Raw genomic sequence first — 17,521 nt, forward strand, 5'->3', positions numbered from 1 at the left:
TGTCCGCCCCCCCCCCCCCCCCGAAGAAAGTTTACCGCCCCCCCCCCCCAAAATTTCAAGTGCCCCCCCCCCCCCGGAGAAAAAAGTCTGGAAGAAACCCTGCACACAACAGGTCATGTGTGAGTGGAATCGATTGGCCAGTTATAAAACTAGATATCGTTATAATATTACAACGAATAATGAGGAGGGATAAGTTAGCAGCGTTACAAGGCGAGTGCGTTGGGTGCGGATCACACTGGGTGACACCACAAAGCAATATGACTAATTTTAAAGAGGAAGTATAAGGTGTCACCAAATTGCCCGCACTTTAGCTACCCTGTATACTTTATATTTATCCAGTAGCGTAGCGAGGGGGGGGGGAGGAGGGGCACATATGTCCCCGGGCGCCGACCTTAGGGGGCGCCAAAATGGGTTGGAAAGATAAATTAAAAGGTTGAGGGCGGTGTAAATCGAAAGTTTGAGGGGGGGGGGGTGCAAATGGAAATCTCGAGGGGAGGGAGGTGCAAATCGAAAAGTTTGTCCCCGGGCGCCGGGAAGGGTCGCTAAGCCTCTGTATTTATCCCATAGTTTAAGTACATCATATATATATATATATATATATATATATATATATATATATATATATATATATATATATATAGTGAGAGAGAGAGAGAGAGAGAGAGTCATTGGTTAAGGAGGGGGTGATACCATGAGTTTCCACAAAGTATTTTACCCCACCTTGTGACGCCACTAAGATAAGTTACAGGTTTCAATAAGCGACTAGCACAACACACAAATTCCAATCGAATTTTTAAAAAATGGAATGCTTTAATAAGAAAAGTTTACTTTTTTTCTGATTTGTAAGGGAAAAACTATCTGCACATACAATCAAAAGACATTCTTTGAAGTGGATAATCTTTCTAATGTATACTAGGAAGAGTTTATATGTTACGGCGCGGGACGGGGGAGGGGAAGAAGATTGTAATAACGTTTTTAAAGAGGAAGAAAAAAACTTTTAAAATTTATTTTTAACATTCGACGAATTACTGTCTGTATTATGATGTATGATGCGTAGACTGGGTCTTAATAGAACGCTATTTCTTTTCTCATTTTTCAAAAGTATTCCTACATATCCGGGTGCCCCCCACCCCAACACCATTGATACCAGGACATATATAGCTCATATTAGCACATTATTTAACACGCGGTATAAAAGATAACTTCTAACAGATAAGTAGTCTTATATTTGCATTTATTTTAGAAAGATAAAATAAAAAAAAAATGCTAAGTTCAATTAAAATTAAAAGAATCCAATTATGTCTTCCCACTAGAAAGTAGTTCACACCATGATCACGTGACAAACTGTCATGGCGATCAATCAACCACGTGGGATATCTAGACAACAAAGGGAGAGCATTCTAAAAGAGATTTGCTTTTTCTTTTTCTATCTCTTCAGGATGTGACTAAAAATAATTCTGTAGTGGCTGCCTTTGTTTCAAACATCGTGTGGGGGTTTTAATTGCCCTGTTGTTTCATATAGCCACACAGATGGGACATAAAGCTGGTCTCATACGTCAAGTTTTTTGCCTAAATATGGTCAGATCACGTGGGACCCGGAGAAGTGGGATGGAGGGTCGGGGCCCACGCAAGTGACGTCACTGAGATACAGGGTGGGCCCAAGTGGGACGTCACTGAAAGCTACCCACGCTATGACGTAATACGATGACTGTCGCCAGATAATGGGTCCCGTTGGGACGTCACTGAAACTACCCCCATACTATGACGTAATACGATGACGTAACCAGACACTGGCCCCGTTGGGACGTCATTGAAGTGTACCCATGAAAAGACGTAACGAATAAAACTAGTATATCTTTTCAAACTCCCACTGTTTCTATTTTTAAACTTATTAAAACTCTTGTGCATAAGGCTTGAAATTATAGTTAAAAATAACTTAAGTAATTATTTTTCTTGTCACAAGTAATTTGTTTTAATGAGGTGTGTGATGGTGTTGCTCGAATGGTGAATGACGTGTGAGGTGACGTTTACACCATATGTATGACGTATCATTTACAACTGTATGGATGACGTATGACATGACATTTACAAATTATTGTTATAATGTGACATTTACACGGTATAGGTAACGGGACATTTAGCAGCTTCACATGACGTGACCGCTGGATCAATAGAGTACTGGTGGAAGAGATAACGTAGCAAGTGCAGTTAGATGAACCGCATCAACATCACCATGTTAGTCAACACACAACAACAGCAGCCCACGACAACAGCAGCCCACCATGTTACAACAGCAGCCAACCACACGACAACAGGAGTCTACCACACGATAACAACAACCCACCATACGTCAACACAACCACACGACAACACCAGCCCACCACACGACTACACCACCACACGATAACAACAACACACTACATACCTTCCCCCACAGGCAACAACACCACAAAAGGACACTAGCCCACCACACGACAGCAGCACCACACAACAGCAGCACCACACGACAATACCACCACACGACAACAACAACCCACCACATACTATCCCACCACAGGGCAACACCACCACAAAACGACACAAACCCACCACACGACAGCAGCACCACACGACAACAGCATCCCACCACCCGGACAAACGAATTGTTTTGATCAATTCTCCGCCCTCATTTCGAGAGCAACAGGTTCTATAAATAGCCGCGGAAAAGGTGCACCAAGATAACAGTGGGAGAGAGATTGTTTCCATCAATAGGTTGTTGATCCGATCCTCGTGCACGTCAGCGGGATTGTGGCATTAGTGGCTCTGTACCGACACGCATACAAACATACAAACACAAGCACATACAAACACAAGCACATACAAACACACCAGCACGTACAAACACACATTTTTGTAAACATGGATTGTCACGTGTCGTACTAACATATATATGTCCTTTCATGAATACACATAAAAATATACTTATACACAAACATATGGGCTTACGTACAGACATACAAACACAAACATAGAAACATAAAAGCAGACAAACACAGATATACATGGATAGCAGTTCGAGTAGGTCTGTATCATTACTGACTTACCACAGATAACTTTAAAACAAACATACATGCTATCACATTTAAACAATAAAAACACAGTAATCTAATTATAGAATGGTGACAAGAAAGATGCGCAACGGAAAACTGCGCAACGGAAAACTGCGCACAAAAATGTGCCCAAGGGGATTTTTTTTTTTGTTGAATTGATCATTTATAGACGTTAGCAAAGAAGGAATACATGTACTTTGTAGCATAACAAAGCATTTTTCTGCGATATATGACAAGATTAAAGAGTAATAGCATAATTTCTGTTTGCGCATTTTTTTCCGTTTGCGCATTATTTTGGGATTCATCACATTTAAACGCATAACGATGTGACCACACGCATGAATGATTGTCTTATATAATTTGTTTTGCTCTACCCATTGATTGAACGTTTACATATATCAGCATAATTTGTAGAGTTGTAGGCGGGGTGGGAGGGGGTGTTTTGATCATGGGGTGTACTTGTTCCGGAGAACTTGTAAGGCGGTGGCGTAACCGGGTGGTGTGTGGTGGAGGGAGGTACAGGTGTCACACAGTATAGTCATATACCATAACAATATATGTCTTGGATATGTTCGATGTGAGCTCTTTATTTTATTTCATCGATAATCTAACTCTAATCCTTGCCCTAAATCCACCCCTTACAATATCCATGGTTATATCCTGACCATTTCATTGTTACTAGCCTTGACGCTAATATTACATATTACCCTAAAAGCAATACTAGCAGTAATCACGATACGACACTATATTACTCACACGTTGGCACATTACGACACTACATTACTCATACGTTGGCAGATTTGTCAATGTCAGATAGTGGAATATGTATCAGTGTCATTTTGACAGTATTTTTAATTATAACCAGTCCCGATAAATTCTTAGTTTAAAAATATAAAATACTGTATTTCCCATTCGAAACAACTAAAAAAAAAAGAACAACTAAAAAACTAAAATTAAATAATTCTGATATGTTCCAAACTAAAACTAAGTCCGTCTTGTTTATTTGTTAAAATAATAACACCATTCTTATTGCCACTACTATGCTTAAAAGATAATTAATACGCAAGAAATTATATTGCTATTTCCGCATTCCACGTTCTGTCTACGAAATCATGAACATCAACATGGTTACTGCGCATGTCCATTAACCCCGCCCCCCCCCCCCCCTCACTCACCACTTACACGCTATCATCATTATCGCGATGATCATGAAAAGAGCAAAGTCCGATAACTCCTGTTGTCATCAATCATTGAATTAATGCTGTTGTCTAAGCGTTCCCTCATCGTTTCACTTCTGGCTGAAGTCAATAAGTGAACATGGCTGTGGCGTGTGGGTGTGTGTGGGTGTGTGTGGGTGTGTGTGGGTATGGGGGGGGGGGTAGGATAATGGGTTTAGTGAGCGTGAAGGCATCAAACAACCTGTCTATAGTAAAGTTCCCCTTCCAAGCCTGACGGTCTATGTGGCAGGTGAAGTAGAGTTCAATTATATCTGTGACCTCGGCATATGGATAGTGTCGTCAGCACTATGCCAAGTCGCCTTTACTTAGGTACCCATCAGAGCTGGGTGGACTCAGGGACGGTCAAACTGACTTGAAACCGGATTCGAACACTAGACTTACGGGTTAGCAGTCTAGCTCTCTATCGCTAGGCCACTCCGTCCCATACCTGCCTACAGAATTTTACAAAAAATGTGTCAATACCTATTAAGACGCCCCCCCCCCCTCCTATACAGCCAGTAGGGGACTGTTGGGTAGCGGCTTAAAAATTCCTCTTCCAAAGGTTAGATCGTGTATGTTTATGAGTTGCTTCATTTGGGTGGGGTGGGGGGGGGGGGGTCTCGATTGAAAAAGGTAAATATTATTCTCAAACGTACTTAACGCCATATTAGCATAATTCCAATTAACTACCTGCCAACGCAGAAGCTAATTAACTGAACAGAACAATAAAGTTAATGAACTTCCGATCAAAGTCCATTGACATGTAAACCATTTTCATTTGAACCCGTATTAGAAACTTAAGGTAGTTGCCCAGGAAAATTATTTTTAAAAAATACACAAACTATTCTTGGCTATTGAAAGCTATCTTGGCCTTATCAATGAGGTTAATTAATTAACATGAAATGAAGAAGGTGTGGGTCTTGATTACTTATTTTAATTATTACAGCTTTAAACTATCTGGGTCAAACAGGTGAATTCCAATTTGAAGTTGGTCCGGGGTCAAAGGTAAGCGAATTATGTAAGTCAGTGAACTGTATGGGCAAGCTGTCCACAGGATAGGTGAGGTAGAGCGCACCAGTTTCTATAGCTATACTAGCGATTATAGTAGGTGCTGTCCAGTCATTCGATGTGCACTCAACGCTGGTTGGATAGTCCCGATATAAAGGATTGGTTGGTTCTGATATAAGGGATTGGTTGGTTCTGATATAAAAGATTGGTTGGTTCTGATATAAAGGATTGGTTGGTTCTGATATAAAGGATTGGTTGGTTCTAAAGGATTGGTTGGTTCTGATATAAGGACTTGGTTGGTTCTGATATAAAGGATTGGTTGGTTCTGATATAAAGGTTTTGTTTGTTCTTATATAAACGATTGGTTGGTTCTGATATAAAGGGTTGGTTGGTTCTGATATAAAGGATTGGTTTGCTCTGATATAAAGGATTGGTTGGTTCTGATATAAAGGATTGGTTGGTTCTGATATAAAGGATTGGTTTGTTCTTATATAAACGATTGGTTGGTTCTGATATAAAGGGTTGGCTGGTTCTTACATAAAGGATTGGTTAGTTCTTATATAAACGATTGGTTGGTTCTGATATAAAGGATTGGTTGGTTCTTATATAAAGGATTGGTTGGTTCTGATATAAGGGCTTGGATAGTTTTGGTAAAAAAAGGTTGGTTAGTTATGATAGAAAAGGGTTCATTGGTTCGACGCTTCATGGTAACTTTAAGGACTGTTAGGGTCACTCTCCCTCCCCACCCCGGAACCCTCCCTCCCCCATATAGAAATTATACTTTCACCAGTACCCCCCCCCCCCCTCCTAAAGTTTCAAGTGCCCTCTTCCCCGGTTAAAAAACTTTTGAAAAAAAACCCCTCACATATCACTCTGTGTATGTATTTTAAACACTAAGGAGTGCCATACATACTGCTGTCATCGGTGTGGCCATTTCGGGACCTGAACTGACAACACTAGTGTTAGCATTTGAAATGTTTACCTCTCGACCACTCCTTGCCATGCGGCTAGAATGTGAGTCAGCGAAATGAAAAGTCACGACATAGGGCGAGACTATGTTGTTTTCCCGGTGGGATATGGGACGAGGAAGGTGATTCGGCAGAAATGTATTCAGACTTGGAATCCCTGAGTGTGATTTGAATAGCGAGGTTGGCGTGGTCGGTTTGGTTTAGCTCATGGTTGCTGAACCGAAAAGTTCTGAGTTCTATACCCCGGGGAGATGAGGCTCGATAGCTGGGGACATTCACTTATCTACGAGAGACAACCACAAAACAGCTTCCTTGTAGTTTGTTCTTGGTTGGATAAAAAGAAAAAAGCAGGCTGAAATAGGCGTCAACGACCTATATTTAGCATAACAAGTAACTAAGTAGAATCATTCAGGAAAATGTAATTCGCCAGTTCGTGAATCGGCAGAAATAATTTCTGAAATACGTGATTCGGCAATCAGAGATTAAGAAAATTCGGCTAGAAAATATTCGAAGGAAAAGGGAAAAAGTGGATACGACTTACGTCATTTGTCAGGGTGAATGACACACACATTTAGGCAAGAGAATATTAACCAATCCCGTTGTAGCTTTACCATGATGCCACACAGTGGTCCCCATTGTCTGGTCCCCCCACTTAATTTTAACCAGTATAGAGTTTATAATATAATGTAACACACGTTAGATAAGATAACCATCTACGATATTTGCATCAGTCTCCAAAACGTAAGATAAAATTCACTCAGGTTATGAGATAACAGATAGTTCCGCGAGTGACCGGAAAAATGCGGAACGGAAAAATGAACAACAAAAACTGCGCAATAAAATCGCATGGAATATTTTTTTAATCGATAATCTAAAGACGCAGAGAATCATCTCATACATAATGTTGCATAATTAAACAAATGTATGTTATATATGCAAAATTAAACTGTATCAATATAATGCGTTTGTTATTGCGCATTTTTCCGTTTTCTTAGATTTCCTTTGCGCATTTTTTCCGTTGCGCATATATTTTAAAATATTATTTTGGTAACCGTTCCACACATTACATGAAGTTTAGACTTCGGTCCTTGGTATCAGAAACTGAAGAACCCCTGGTGTTAACCTGTTTAGCACAGTGAAACAGTTCACATCCGTTTATTTCCTGTACGGTAATTAATGATCAGCACTAACCGCTGTTCATGATAGCAGCCGGTGAACTTTGAACTTAAGATAGCCCGTAAACAAGAGAGATATGTTTCTACCTTGTACTACTCAGTCATTGGTATGAAAACAAAAACAAAACTTTGTTTTCAGTATGCAAAGAGGGATATTGTTTTGATCTCAAATAGGTGTACGGTTCTTAAATTACAGTACATAGGGCATACCGAGTAGAGTTCATGATTGTTTTTTGGCAACAGCAACTATAAGATAGGGGAATGTGGACTGTTTATAAAATCTAAGACAACTGTGAGTATGTGGGGGTGGGAGAAAATATCCTGTGGGGGTGGGGGATTGTATTAAACCATGGAAGCTTTTCTGTGTCTCTTACTGCTGCCTATAAGAAGAATAACTATGGCAGTTGTGAGATTAGGCAGCAGCTCCTAAGATAATGTAGGAACCGCTAATACGTAGACAGCTTAAAGACGTAGGCAGTAGGTTAGATACGTAAGCGGCTCAAAGACGTAGACTAGACAGCTGTGATACGCCAACAGTAGTATGAGTAGGTAGGCATCAGTTTAAACATGTAAATAGTAGCATGGACACGTAAGCAATACCTCAAAATACGCAGACAGCAGTTAAGATATTAAAGCAGTAGATCAAAATTCTCAAATACTTAGGCAACAGCTTACATGTGATACATTGAACATAACTCGAGTTAGTCAGCATTCGCTCAAAATTCTAGGTAGCTTCACTTGAGTTTACCTAATTATACGATAGTATTTAAACCATGTAAAAATTACCCACTTAAAACCTCGTCATAGAGCAGTGTGCTGCAACCCTTCTACACTTAGACGTGACGTTGTTTGTTTAGTTTATTGCACTCAACAAGAGCAGTTCAGCACTTGTGGGTAAACACAGACTTTAGTTTATTACTGTATACTGGAGTTATGTCTGATCAAATAGGTTTAGATGATAATAAAACACCGAGTCAGCATTGAATAACGAGTCTATATTATGATGATACTATATTGGGACTTTATTAGGTAAGGGTAGTTACGTGAGTTTTTTTTTTTAATATTCAGAGCTTTCGTAGGCTGATTTTAGTAAGGAATGCACGAAAGGGGAAGGGGGGAGGCAGGTCTTTTACAGTGTCAGACAAGAGTAAGTTATTGGGAACAGATGCATAACAGAGTAGCCGGGCATGTCTTGGAGACAGTAAGACTTGGTTTTCTGTGATGCTGGTAACAAGCACACTACCTATTCACGTGGGGTAGGGGTGGAGAGGGGGGGGGGGGTTAAACTACCATGGAGGAAAATTTACGGGGAAGGGGGTGACCTCTGGGGGGGGGGTAGGGCTGCTGTCATACCTCTCCATCAGACTTGGTCAACGACTCTCTTTATGTGCGCCTATGTAAGCTCGGCAGCCCTTGTCTCATCTTCTACTCTCCCCCTCCAGGATTTCCTTGCCCGGCCTACTTTCCTCTTCCCCCGGGGATTCCAGTCTAATGTTTTCCCCTCGATGTTGTCCTCTACCCTTCTCATAGTTCCTTCTCTGTTTGAACTTAGTTCCTCTAACCTCATCTCTTACACTCTCCTAAGTAATTGTGTAACCCGATTGTTTCTGAACCACTTTACCCTCCAACACATCAAATGTACCCAACACTAGACCGGAGCATGAGGTGAGATAGCTAGTCAGACACATCAAATGTACCCAACACTAGACCGGTGCATGAGATGGCTAGTCAGACACATCAAATGTACCCAACACTAGACCGGAGCATGAGATAGCTAATCAGACACATCAAACGTACCCAACACTAGACCGGAGCATGAGGTGAGATAGCTAGTCAGACACATCAAATGTACCCAACACTAGACCGGTGCATGAGATGGCTAGTCAGACACATCAAATGTACCCAACACTAGACCGGAGCATGAGATAGCTAATCAGACACATCAAACGTACCCAACACTAGACCGGAGCATGAGGTGAGATAGCTAGTCAGACACATCAAATGTACCCAACACTAGACCGGTGCATGAGATGGCTAGTCAGACACATCAAATGTACCCAACACTAGACCGGAGCATGAGATAGCTAATCAGACACATCAAACGTACCCAACACTAGACCGGAGCATGAGGTGAGATAGCTGGTCAGAGCAGGAACAACATTTCCCAACAACGGATACATTACTGGCTGCAAGTACACAATCTACCAGAAGGAACTAGAAATTTTCAAAGAAACTCGCCCCCTCCCCCACCCTACAAAGTTTGTAGTATTGATTGGTCCATGTTTACACAGAGAGCAATACAGATTCCCGAAATAGCCGGATATAAATAGAAATTATTGAAGGCTAATGGCACTAATTCCTGCTTGTTTGTTTTCTCCTACAGGTAAAATGTCTTTCTTTTCAGGTGAAATATCTTCTCTACAGGTAAAATGTCTTTCTTTTCAGTTGAAATGTCTTCTCTACATGTAAAATGTCTTTCTTTTCAGGTATAATATCTTCTCTACAGGCAAAATGTCTTTCTTTTCAGGTATAATATCTTCTCTACAGGTAAAATGTCTTTCTTTACAGTTGAAATGTCTTCTCTACATGTAAAATGTCTTTCTTTTCAGGTATAATATCTTCTCTACAGGCAAAATGTCTTTCTTTTCAGGTATAATATCTTCTCTACAGGTAAAATGTCTTTCTTTACAGTTGAAATGTCTTCTCTACATGTAAAATGTCTTTCTTTTTAGGTGAAATGTCTTCTCTACAGGTAAAATGTCTTTCTTTTTAGGTGAAATGTCTTCTCTACAGGCAAAATGTCTTTCTTTTCAGGTGAAATATCTTCTCGACATTCAAAATGTCTTTCTTTTCAGGAGAAATATCTTCTCTACAGGCAAAATGTCTTTCTTTTCAGGTGAAATATCTTCTCTACAGGCAAAATGTCTTTCTTTTCAGGTGAAATATCTTCTCGACAGGCAAAATGTCTTTCTTTTCAATTGAAATGTCTTCTCTACAGGCAAAATGTCTTTCTTTTCAGGTGAAATATCTTCTCTACAGGTAAAATGTCTTTCTGTTCAGGTATGATGTCTTTAAATACAGTTACAATGAATATATGTTAATTGCCTACATACAGTTATACAACCAGGAAACGTACTTATCACGTGATGCGACTGTGACGTCACCACCAAGCGGTAATTCAGCGGTGACGTTCCCGAAAATTGATATTTGAAACCTCAAAAAAGCCGCACCAAAAATAGACAGATATCAGTGCTATATAAAGTAATCTTCTGACGGAAATAAACAGCAAGGTGCAGGGGTGGGGGAGGGGGAAGAATCAAGGAAAACACTAAAATGTGGATTACATTAATAGACATAATGAAGGTATTATACTAACACATGCCTATGTGAATTATATTAATACAGGCAAGACTTGGAAAAGTGAATTACATTAATACAGGAAACACAGGTCTATGTGAAATACGTTAATACAGAAAGACAGGGTAATGTGAATTAGGTTAATACAGGATAGACAGGGTAATGTGAATTAGGTTAATACAGAAAGACAGGGTAATGTGAATTAGGTTAATACAGGATAGACAGGGTAATGTGAATTAGGTTAATACAGAAAGACAGGGTAATGAGAATTACGTTAATACAGGAAATACAGGGATATATGTATTACATTAATACATGAAATACATGGATGAGTGAATTACATTAATACAGGAAAGACGGGGATATATGTATTACATTAATACATGATATACATGGATGAGTGAATTACATTAATACAGGAAAGGCGGGGATACGTGAATTACATTAAAACAAACAAGACATTACAATGTAAATTACATTAAGTGATATTTGAATTAAATTGAAACCATCGATTAAAAGACAGAAATTAAACAACAAGAGACTTCAAGGAGAAAGCAATCCCGCTATTTTTAGCTTCTGCCGAAACTAACACAGAACTATACAAGGATCAACCCAGCACTAATTTTGGTTTTTACCAATATCAAATTGTTTACTAGCCAAAACCAACACAGGACTGTACAAGAATCAACCCATCACTAATTTTTTTTCTACAAATTTAAAATTATTTACGTTAACCCTAGTCGAAACCAACACTGCCAACACAGGACTATACAAGGATCAAACAATCACTAATTTTGCTTTTACCTATTTCAAATTGTTGACGTTAACCCTAGCCCGTATCTCTAGATCATGTCCTCCCTATTAATTTCATTTGCACGATTTAATTTCAATGAAACAAACAGACAATTATTATTGAAAAAACAAAACAAAAAACAACAACGACGGATCTCTGTGATATCCGGATATTCTTTAGAAAAAAAAACAATATCAGGGGTTCTCAAAGGTTAGGGTTGGCGGGCATTGCCACACTTTTGACACCAAGCATTAGACACCCCCCCCCCCCAACCTCCCAGTACGAGGGCTTTGCATGAAATGTGTGTACGTTGAAACCTTCAACAGCGGAGCTGTGCACTGTGTGCATCTCTTTGGGAGGGAGAAGGGGGGGGGGGCATACCACTATCAACCCTACCCCAATCGAGAACATACACCACTCCTCCTCTCGGATGAAATAGTAAAATAAAATATATGTATATATATAATATTGAAAGTATTTACTTTTACTAGTGTCAACCCCTTTCGGAAATTGCAAGTACCCACCCCCAAAGGGAGTCTACCACACCCCCCCCCCCGGAAATTTTAGTCCGCTGGAAATCTGGAAGAAACATTGCCCCTATTACAGGTAAAAAGTGTCTGAAAGAAACCTTGAAGTCGTGTGTTGACAAGGATAGCAACATCTTTCAACCTGGATTCTTGTTTTTTGAGTTAAACAACATATTTCTATATTTCTTTTAAATTCTCTTATTTACATAGCTTGGTCGAGCAAGTGAGCGCTGGAAACAGTTTAGTTCAGTTCCCGGCTTCTCGGTCTCGTCCAAATGATAATCTCTAACCCTGGGAATATCAAAGGCGGCTGATCAGGCGTTTGGTTGTGAGAACCTTTGTTTTTTTGTGTGTATAAAAAGACAATGACACCCGCCATATCCTGTTGTAGCCAGGACTTTACTTGGAACATCTTTAAACCCTAGACCTCACACACGCAGTAGTCAAAACACAACACAGCACACTATTGTTGCCAAACAGGACGAGAGTAGCAGGCCAACGTGGCATACATGTCATATAGCTGGTCTAAATATAGATGTTGAAATAAGTTCCTGAAATCTTAAGAGTTTCGCCAGACAATATAAAAAATACGTGAAATGGGAGATCTGGTGAAAGATACTACCTATAAACAACAGTTTCTTTCAGGCGTCTCTCCAGGGATTTAACCCTATCCGGTGTAGATATATTTTAACCAGCAACCGACCCACATCCCCCCTACCTTCCAAACTTAAAAGTGCTCTTCACCACTCCCCTCCAGGAGAAAAATGTCTAAAACATTATCTGATACACTAAATAACAAAAATCTCCATGACTATGTTAGATCTTATCTCTCTCTCTCTCTCTCTCTCTCTCTCTCTCTCTCTCTCTCTCTCTCTCTCTCTCTCTCTATATATATATATATATATATATATATATATATATATATATATATATATATATATATATATATATATATATATATATATATATACATGGTGACAGGACAAATGATCTCAGGACAAATGATCTCAGACAAAATATCTCAGACAAAATATCTCACGGACAAATGATCTCAGGACAAATGATCTCAGGACAAATGATCTCAGGACAAATGATCTCAAGGACAAATGATCTCACGGACAAAAGATACCAGGAAAAATGATACCGTGGTCAATTGATCTCAGACAAAATATCCCAGACAAAATATCTCACACCTAAATTGTAATAGTGTATTGTGTGATTTTAGTTGACCTGAACATTATTTTTTATTTACTATTATATGGTTTAGTTTACTATGTTTAATATTGTTTATAGGCTTATATGATAATTGTAAGAAATGTTTGCCGTATAAATTTGTCATATGGCACTAGATATTTTAACATTAGGATTACTAATATAGTATGCGAAGATTAAAGAAACCTTTTCGATAGACATTTGGCTTGCAAAACATGATACAATCCAACTATGTCAGGTGTACGAAACTCAATCAAATGGAATGAAATAGCAATAAAGATACACCTTCGTATCAAGGTGGCAGTCCGCTTTGATGGCAGAGACATGCGTTAAGGGAAAGACATCATCCCTCCATGGACAATATAGGGCTGGAAAGTATGTCACCAACCAGTTATATGGCTCATGCAGGTTTTATTGAGCGTAGAACTGGTTGGTGACCTACTTACCAGCCCTATAACTAGCACCTAAAGTCAATAGTTATGAGTCGGTCACACCTTAGTGATCAGGTGACAAATGCTTATTTAAGAGAAACAGCGGTCATCGCGGAGCTAAGTTTACCGCCCCCCCCCCCCTCGAATGAAATGAAATTTATATAATTTATATAGAAAATATACTTTTAACAGTGTCCGCCCCCCCCCCCCCCAAAGAGAGTCTACTGCCCCCCCCCCGAAAATTTCAAGTGCCCCCCCCCCCACCCGGAGAAAAAAGTCTGGAAGAAACACTGGTAGTGTGCATGCTAACAAAGCAGTAATAGTGGTATAGGACATTCGTTTCTGGTGAATTTATGTTTATAAAAGCCATAAGTGGAGCAGCAGGCAAAGATATTTGGAAATGTGAAGCTAGAAAATGTCGAGCAAGAGTTCACACAATAAATGATCACATAATTTTACATTACGAACCTTCAGACCCATTCACATTTTTGAAAAATATTTCGCGTGTTTTGAACATTAATGTTGTATAGCTACCATTACTTTATTTTTTTAAACATCATCATTTATTATACCTTTCAGGTTAAAGGAGTAAGTTTGTTTTAATTTTTACTTTTTCAAATCAAATGCTATTACAAAGATTAAGTTTAATAAATATTTTTATGGTTAGTCAAGTTTAAAATTCATTTTATTCACAATTATGATGCGTTAAAAAGTAAACTAAACCAGATTGACACTCAATAAAAAAATTTCAAATCAACTAAAATCATTGTGCATTCTATCAAAATTTTGCTGAGAGATATTTTGATTGAGATATTTTGTCTGAGATCATTTGTCCATGATATCATAGAACCTATATATATATATATATTTATATATATATATATATATATATATATATATATATATATATATATATATATATATATATATATATATATATATATAATTTGTATACGTCACTTTTATTCTTTTATTTATTAACAACACAAACCCTACAAGCGCCGCTATATGAAATATATAAGCTACTAGTCAGTGTGTGTTTAACGACAGTTTAAAATCACATTCCATCTTTTTGTCTTACAAACAACAACAGGTAGTGGTGTCAAGCTGTAAGTATGTCACGGATTTGACAGGAATAGACAGATCTAGGTTCAAGTGCAGCACACATATGTACATACACACACACACAAACACACACAAATATATATATATATATATATATATATATATATATATATATATATATATATATATATATATATATATATATATATATATATATATATATATATATATATATATATATATATATATATATATATGGATAGCTGTGTCTACATAATATATAGCTTCTGTCCAGCGTGTTCTACGATACCCCTCCCCCTCACTACTTAACCCTTCCCCCCCCCACACACACCTCCACAACACACACAAACAATCCTTACATTGGCTGTGCGTTCACCGAACAGGTAGTTTAATGTCTGATACAACTTTAAAAGGTCCAGGTTGTTGAGATGATACATGGAGGGAGTAATGAGAGGTGACACAGGAGTGAGGGAGAGGTGAGACAAGAGGGAGGGAGAGTTGAAAAAGGAGGGAGGGAGAGCTTAGACACAGGAAAGAGTAAGAGGTGAGACAAAGAGGAAAGAGTAAGAGGTCAGACAAAGAGGAAAGAGTAAGAGGTCAGACAAAGAGGAATGGAGAAGTGAAACAGGAAGGAATAAGAGGTGAGATAAAGAGGAAGGAGAGAGGTGATACAGAGGAGGGAGATTTTAAACAGGTGGGAGTAAGAGGTGAGACACAGACGAGTGCGAAGAGCGACACAGAGTGACAGGTGAGACACAGAGAATGGAGTTCAAAGTGAGATACAGAGGAGGAAGATATAGGAGCGATATACGAATGAGTGAGAAAAGAGAGGTGATAAAGGAGAGAGTAGAGATATAGAGGGAGCATTGAGAGGAAACACACACAATGAGGGACAGGTGAGACCCAGAGGCTGGAGGGGAGAGAGGAGACAGAGGGAGAGGAGATAACAGAGGCAGGTGGGAGAGAGGAGACAGATGGAGAGGAGAGACAGAGGCAGGTGGGAGAGGGAGACACCTAAACCCCTGCCGTATCCTGTTCCACATAACCCATTACCGGACCCGGCTGACCCGGATATGACGTGGCCGAGCAGGTAGTCCAAACATGAAAACAAAAATCCCCAACCTGGGGTTATCTGTCCCGGGCAATAATTAGTATCCTGTCAGGTGCCTACCTGTAATGGCTGAATCACACCTGCACCGTACACAACCGGCTTGGTGGTTTAGAGACTCAAATAGTTGTAGGCGCTAGTTATAGAGCTGAAGGTTTACACAGTGTAGGCAAAACTCAGCCGTGGCTGATTTGTAATCTCATCATGCGATAGGATTTATCTTGGTCACCATGATGCCCGTTCCCGTTTATAGTTCTAGACAAAGACTAACTAGTGGGTGTGTAAAGGAGGGGGGGGGGGGCAGACTGGTGGACATGGAAACGTCATTTAGGAGGATAGGAACCCATTATAGCTGAGTGAGCTCAGGGTACTAATGGCCGTGGAAATACATCCACCACTTGGGAGGATAGATACCCATTATAGCTGAGTGAGCTCAAAAGAACTTATAGATGAGGACATATTAACATCTGTTGGGAGGATAGGAACCCATTATAGCTGAGTGAGCTCAAGGAAGTTACGGACGTTGATATAGAACCACTAGATGGGAGTATAGGTATCCATCACAGCTGAGTGGGCACAAGGTCGCATGAGATTAATGCCAGGAAACCGTCAGGGCTGGGTGGAACAAGATCGAATTAAGAATTAAGATTGTGAAATGTAAAACTCAACAGCTATTGCAACGATTAAACGATTGAATGTAATACTTGTTAGAGCCTACATGTAACTACGCATGTATTAAGTTTTTTATGGTGGGGTGATCTCTAATTATATCCAGTAGTCTTTTTACAAGTGATAGCATAATTCTCTTTGTAATTATCATGTTACGGATAGTTTGTTCTTTGTGTATATTCCCTGTATATATCCACTTTCCCATTTAAAACCAAGGGAATATGGCATATACAAGTGACTTATGTTCTCACTTCCCCCAATTTTACGAGGTAACCTCCCTTTAATAGTGTTTATTTTTACAAAACCACAAGTGACTAGCGTGTTAACTCCCTTCCTTTCATGAGGTACCCTCCCTTTAGTTATCTTGTTGTTTTTTTTGCTTTTAATAAGTTTTATTAACCAGGTTTCTGTCACAAAAACACAAGTGACTAGTGTGCTAACTCCTTATCTTTCATGAGTTACCCTCCCTGTGTCTGGTTTCCCTTTCAACCAGGTTTCTTAAAAAACAAACACACAAGTGATTGGTGTGTTAACACTGCTATGAAAAAAATATTTTCCCAGTTGTCCCTCAATTTAAAGATTTTCTGCATCACTCATCAAACCAGAATGGTAGCCATAATGCCATCCAACCATTTGAATATCTAACACAAGACAATACTACATACATCCAACAATTTAAGTAATTTACACAGACATCAAACCAATTAAATATCTACCATAAGACACCACACATCCAGCAATATAAATGATTAGCATACAACACACCACACATATAAAACAAACATCTTTAACACCATACCACATACAACAAACCTACTCATTCAAAACTTTTAAACAGACAAACACAAAGATCTTTACACAAACTAAGAACAATATTTTTT

The 17,521-nt window shown here is 39.1% G+C and overlaps 1 protein-coding gene across 1 annotated transcript in view; it reads right to left on the minus strand.

Moving 5' to 3' along the window:
• LOC131950058 (fibrillin-1-like) overlaps positions 1 to 9,024 on the minus strand; it is a 34,306-nt gene extending 25,282 nt beyond the window's left edge. Inside the window, exons 1-2 of the mRNA XM_059312091.1 lie at positions 8,920 to 9,024; positions 4,755 to 4,758 (exon numbers count right to left, since the gene is read on the minus strand). Coding sequence (XP_059168074.1) covers positions 4,755 to 4,758; positions 8,920 to 9,024 — 109 coding nt within the window. The remainder of the gene's footprint in view (positions 1 to 4,754; positions 4,759 to 8,919) is intronic.
• Between the last annotated feature and the right edge of the window lie 8,497 nt (positions 9,025 to 17,521).

This window comes from Physella acuta, unplaced genomic scaffold (assembly GCF_028476545.2).
Source record: "Physella acuta isolate Inbredline_101_S28 unplaced genomic scaffold, ASM2847654v3 ptg000731l, whole genome shotgun sequence".
Taxonomy (NCBI): domain Eukaryota; kingdom Metazoa; phylum Mollusca; class Gastropoda; family Physidae; genus Physella; species Physella acuta.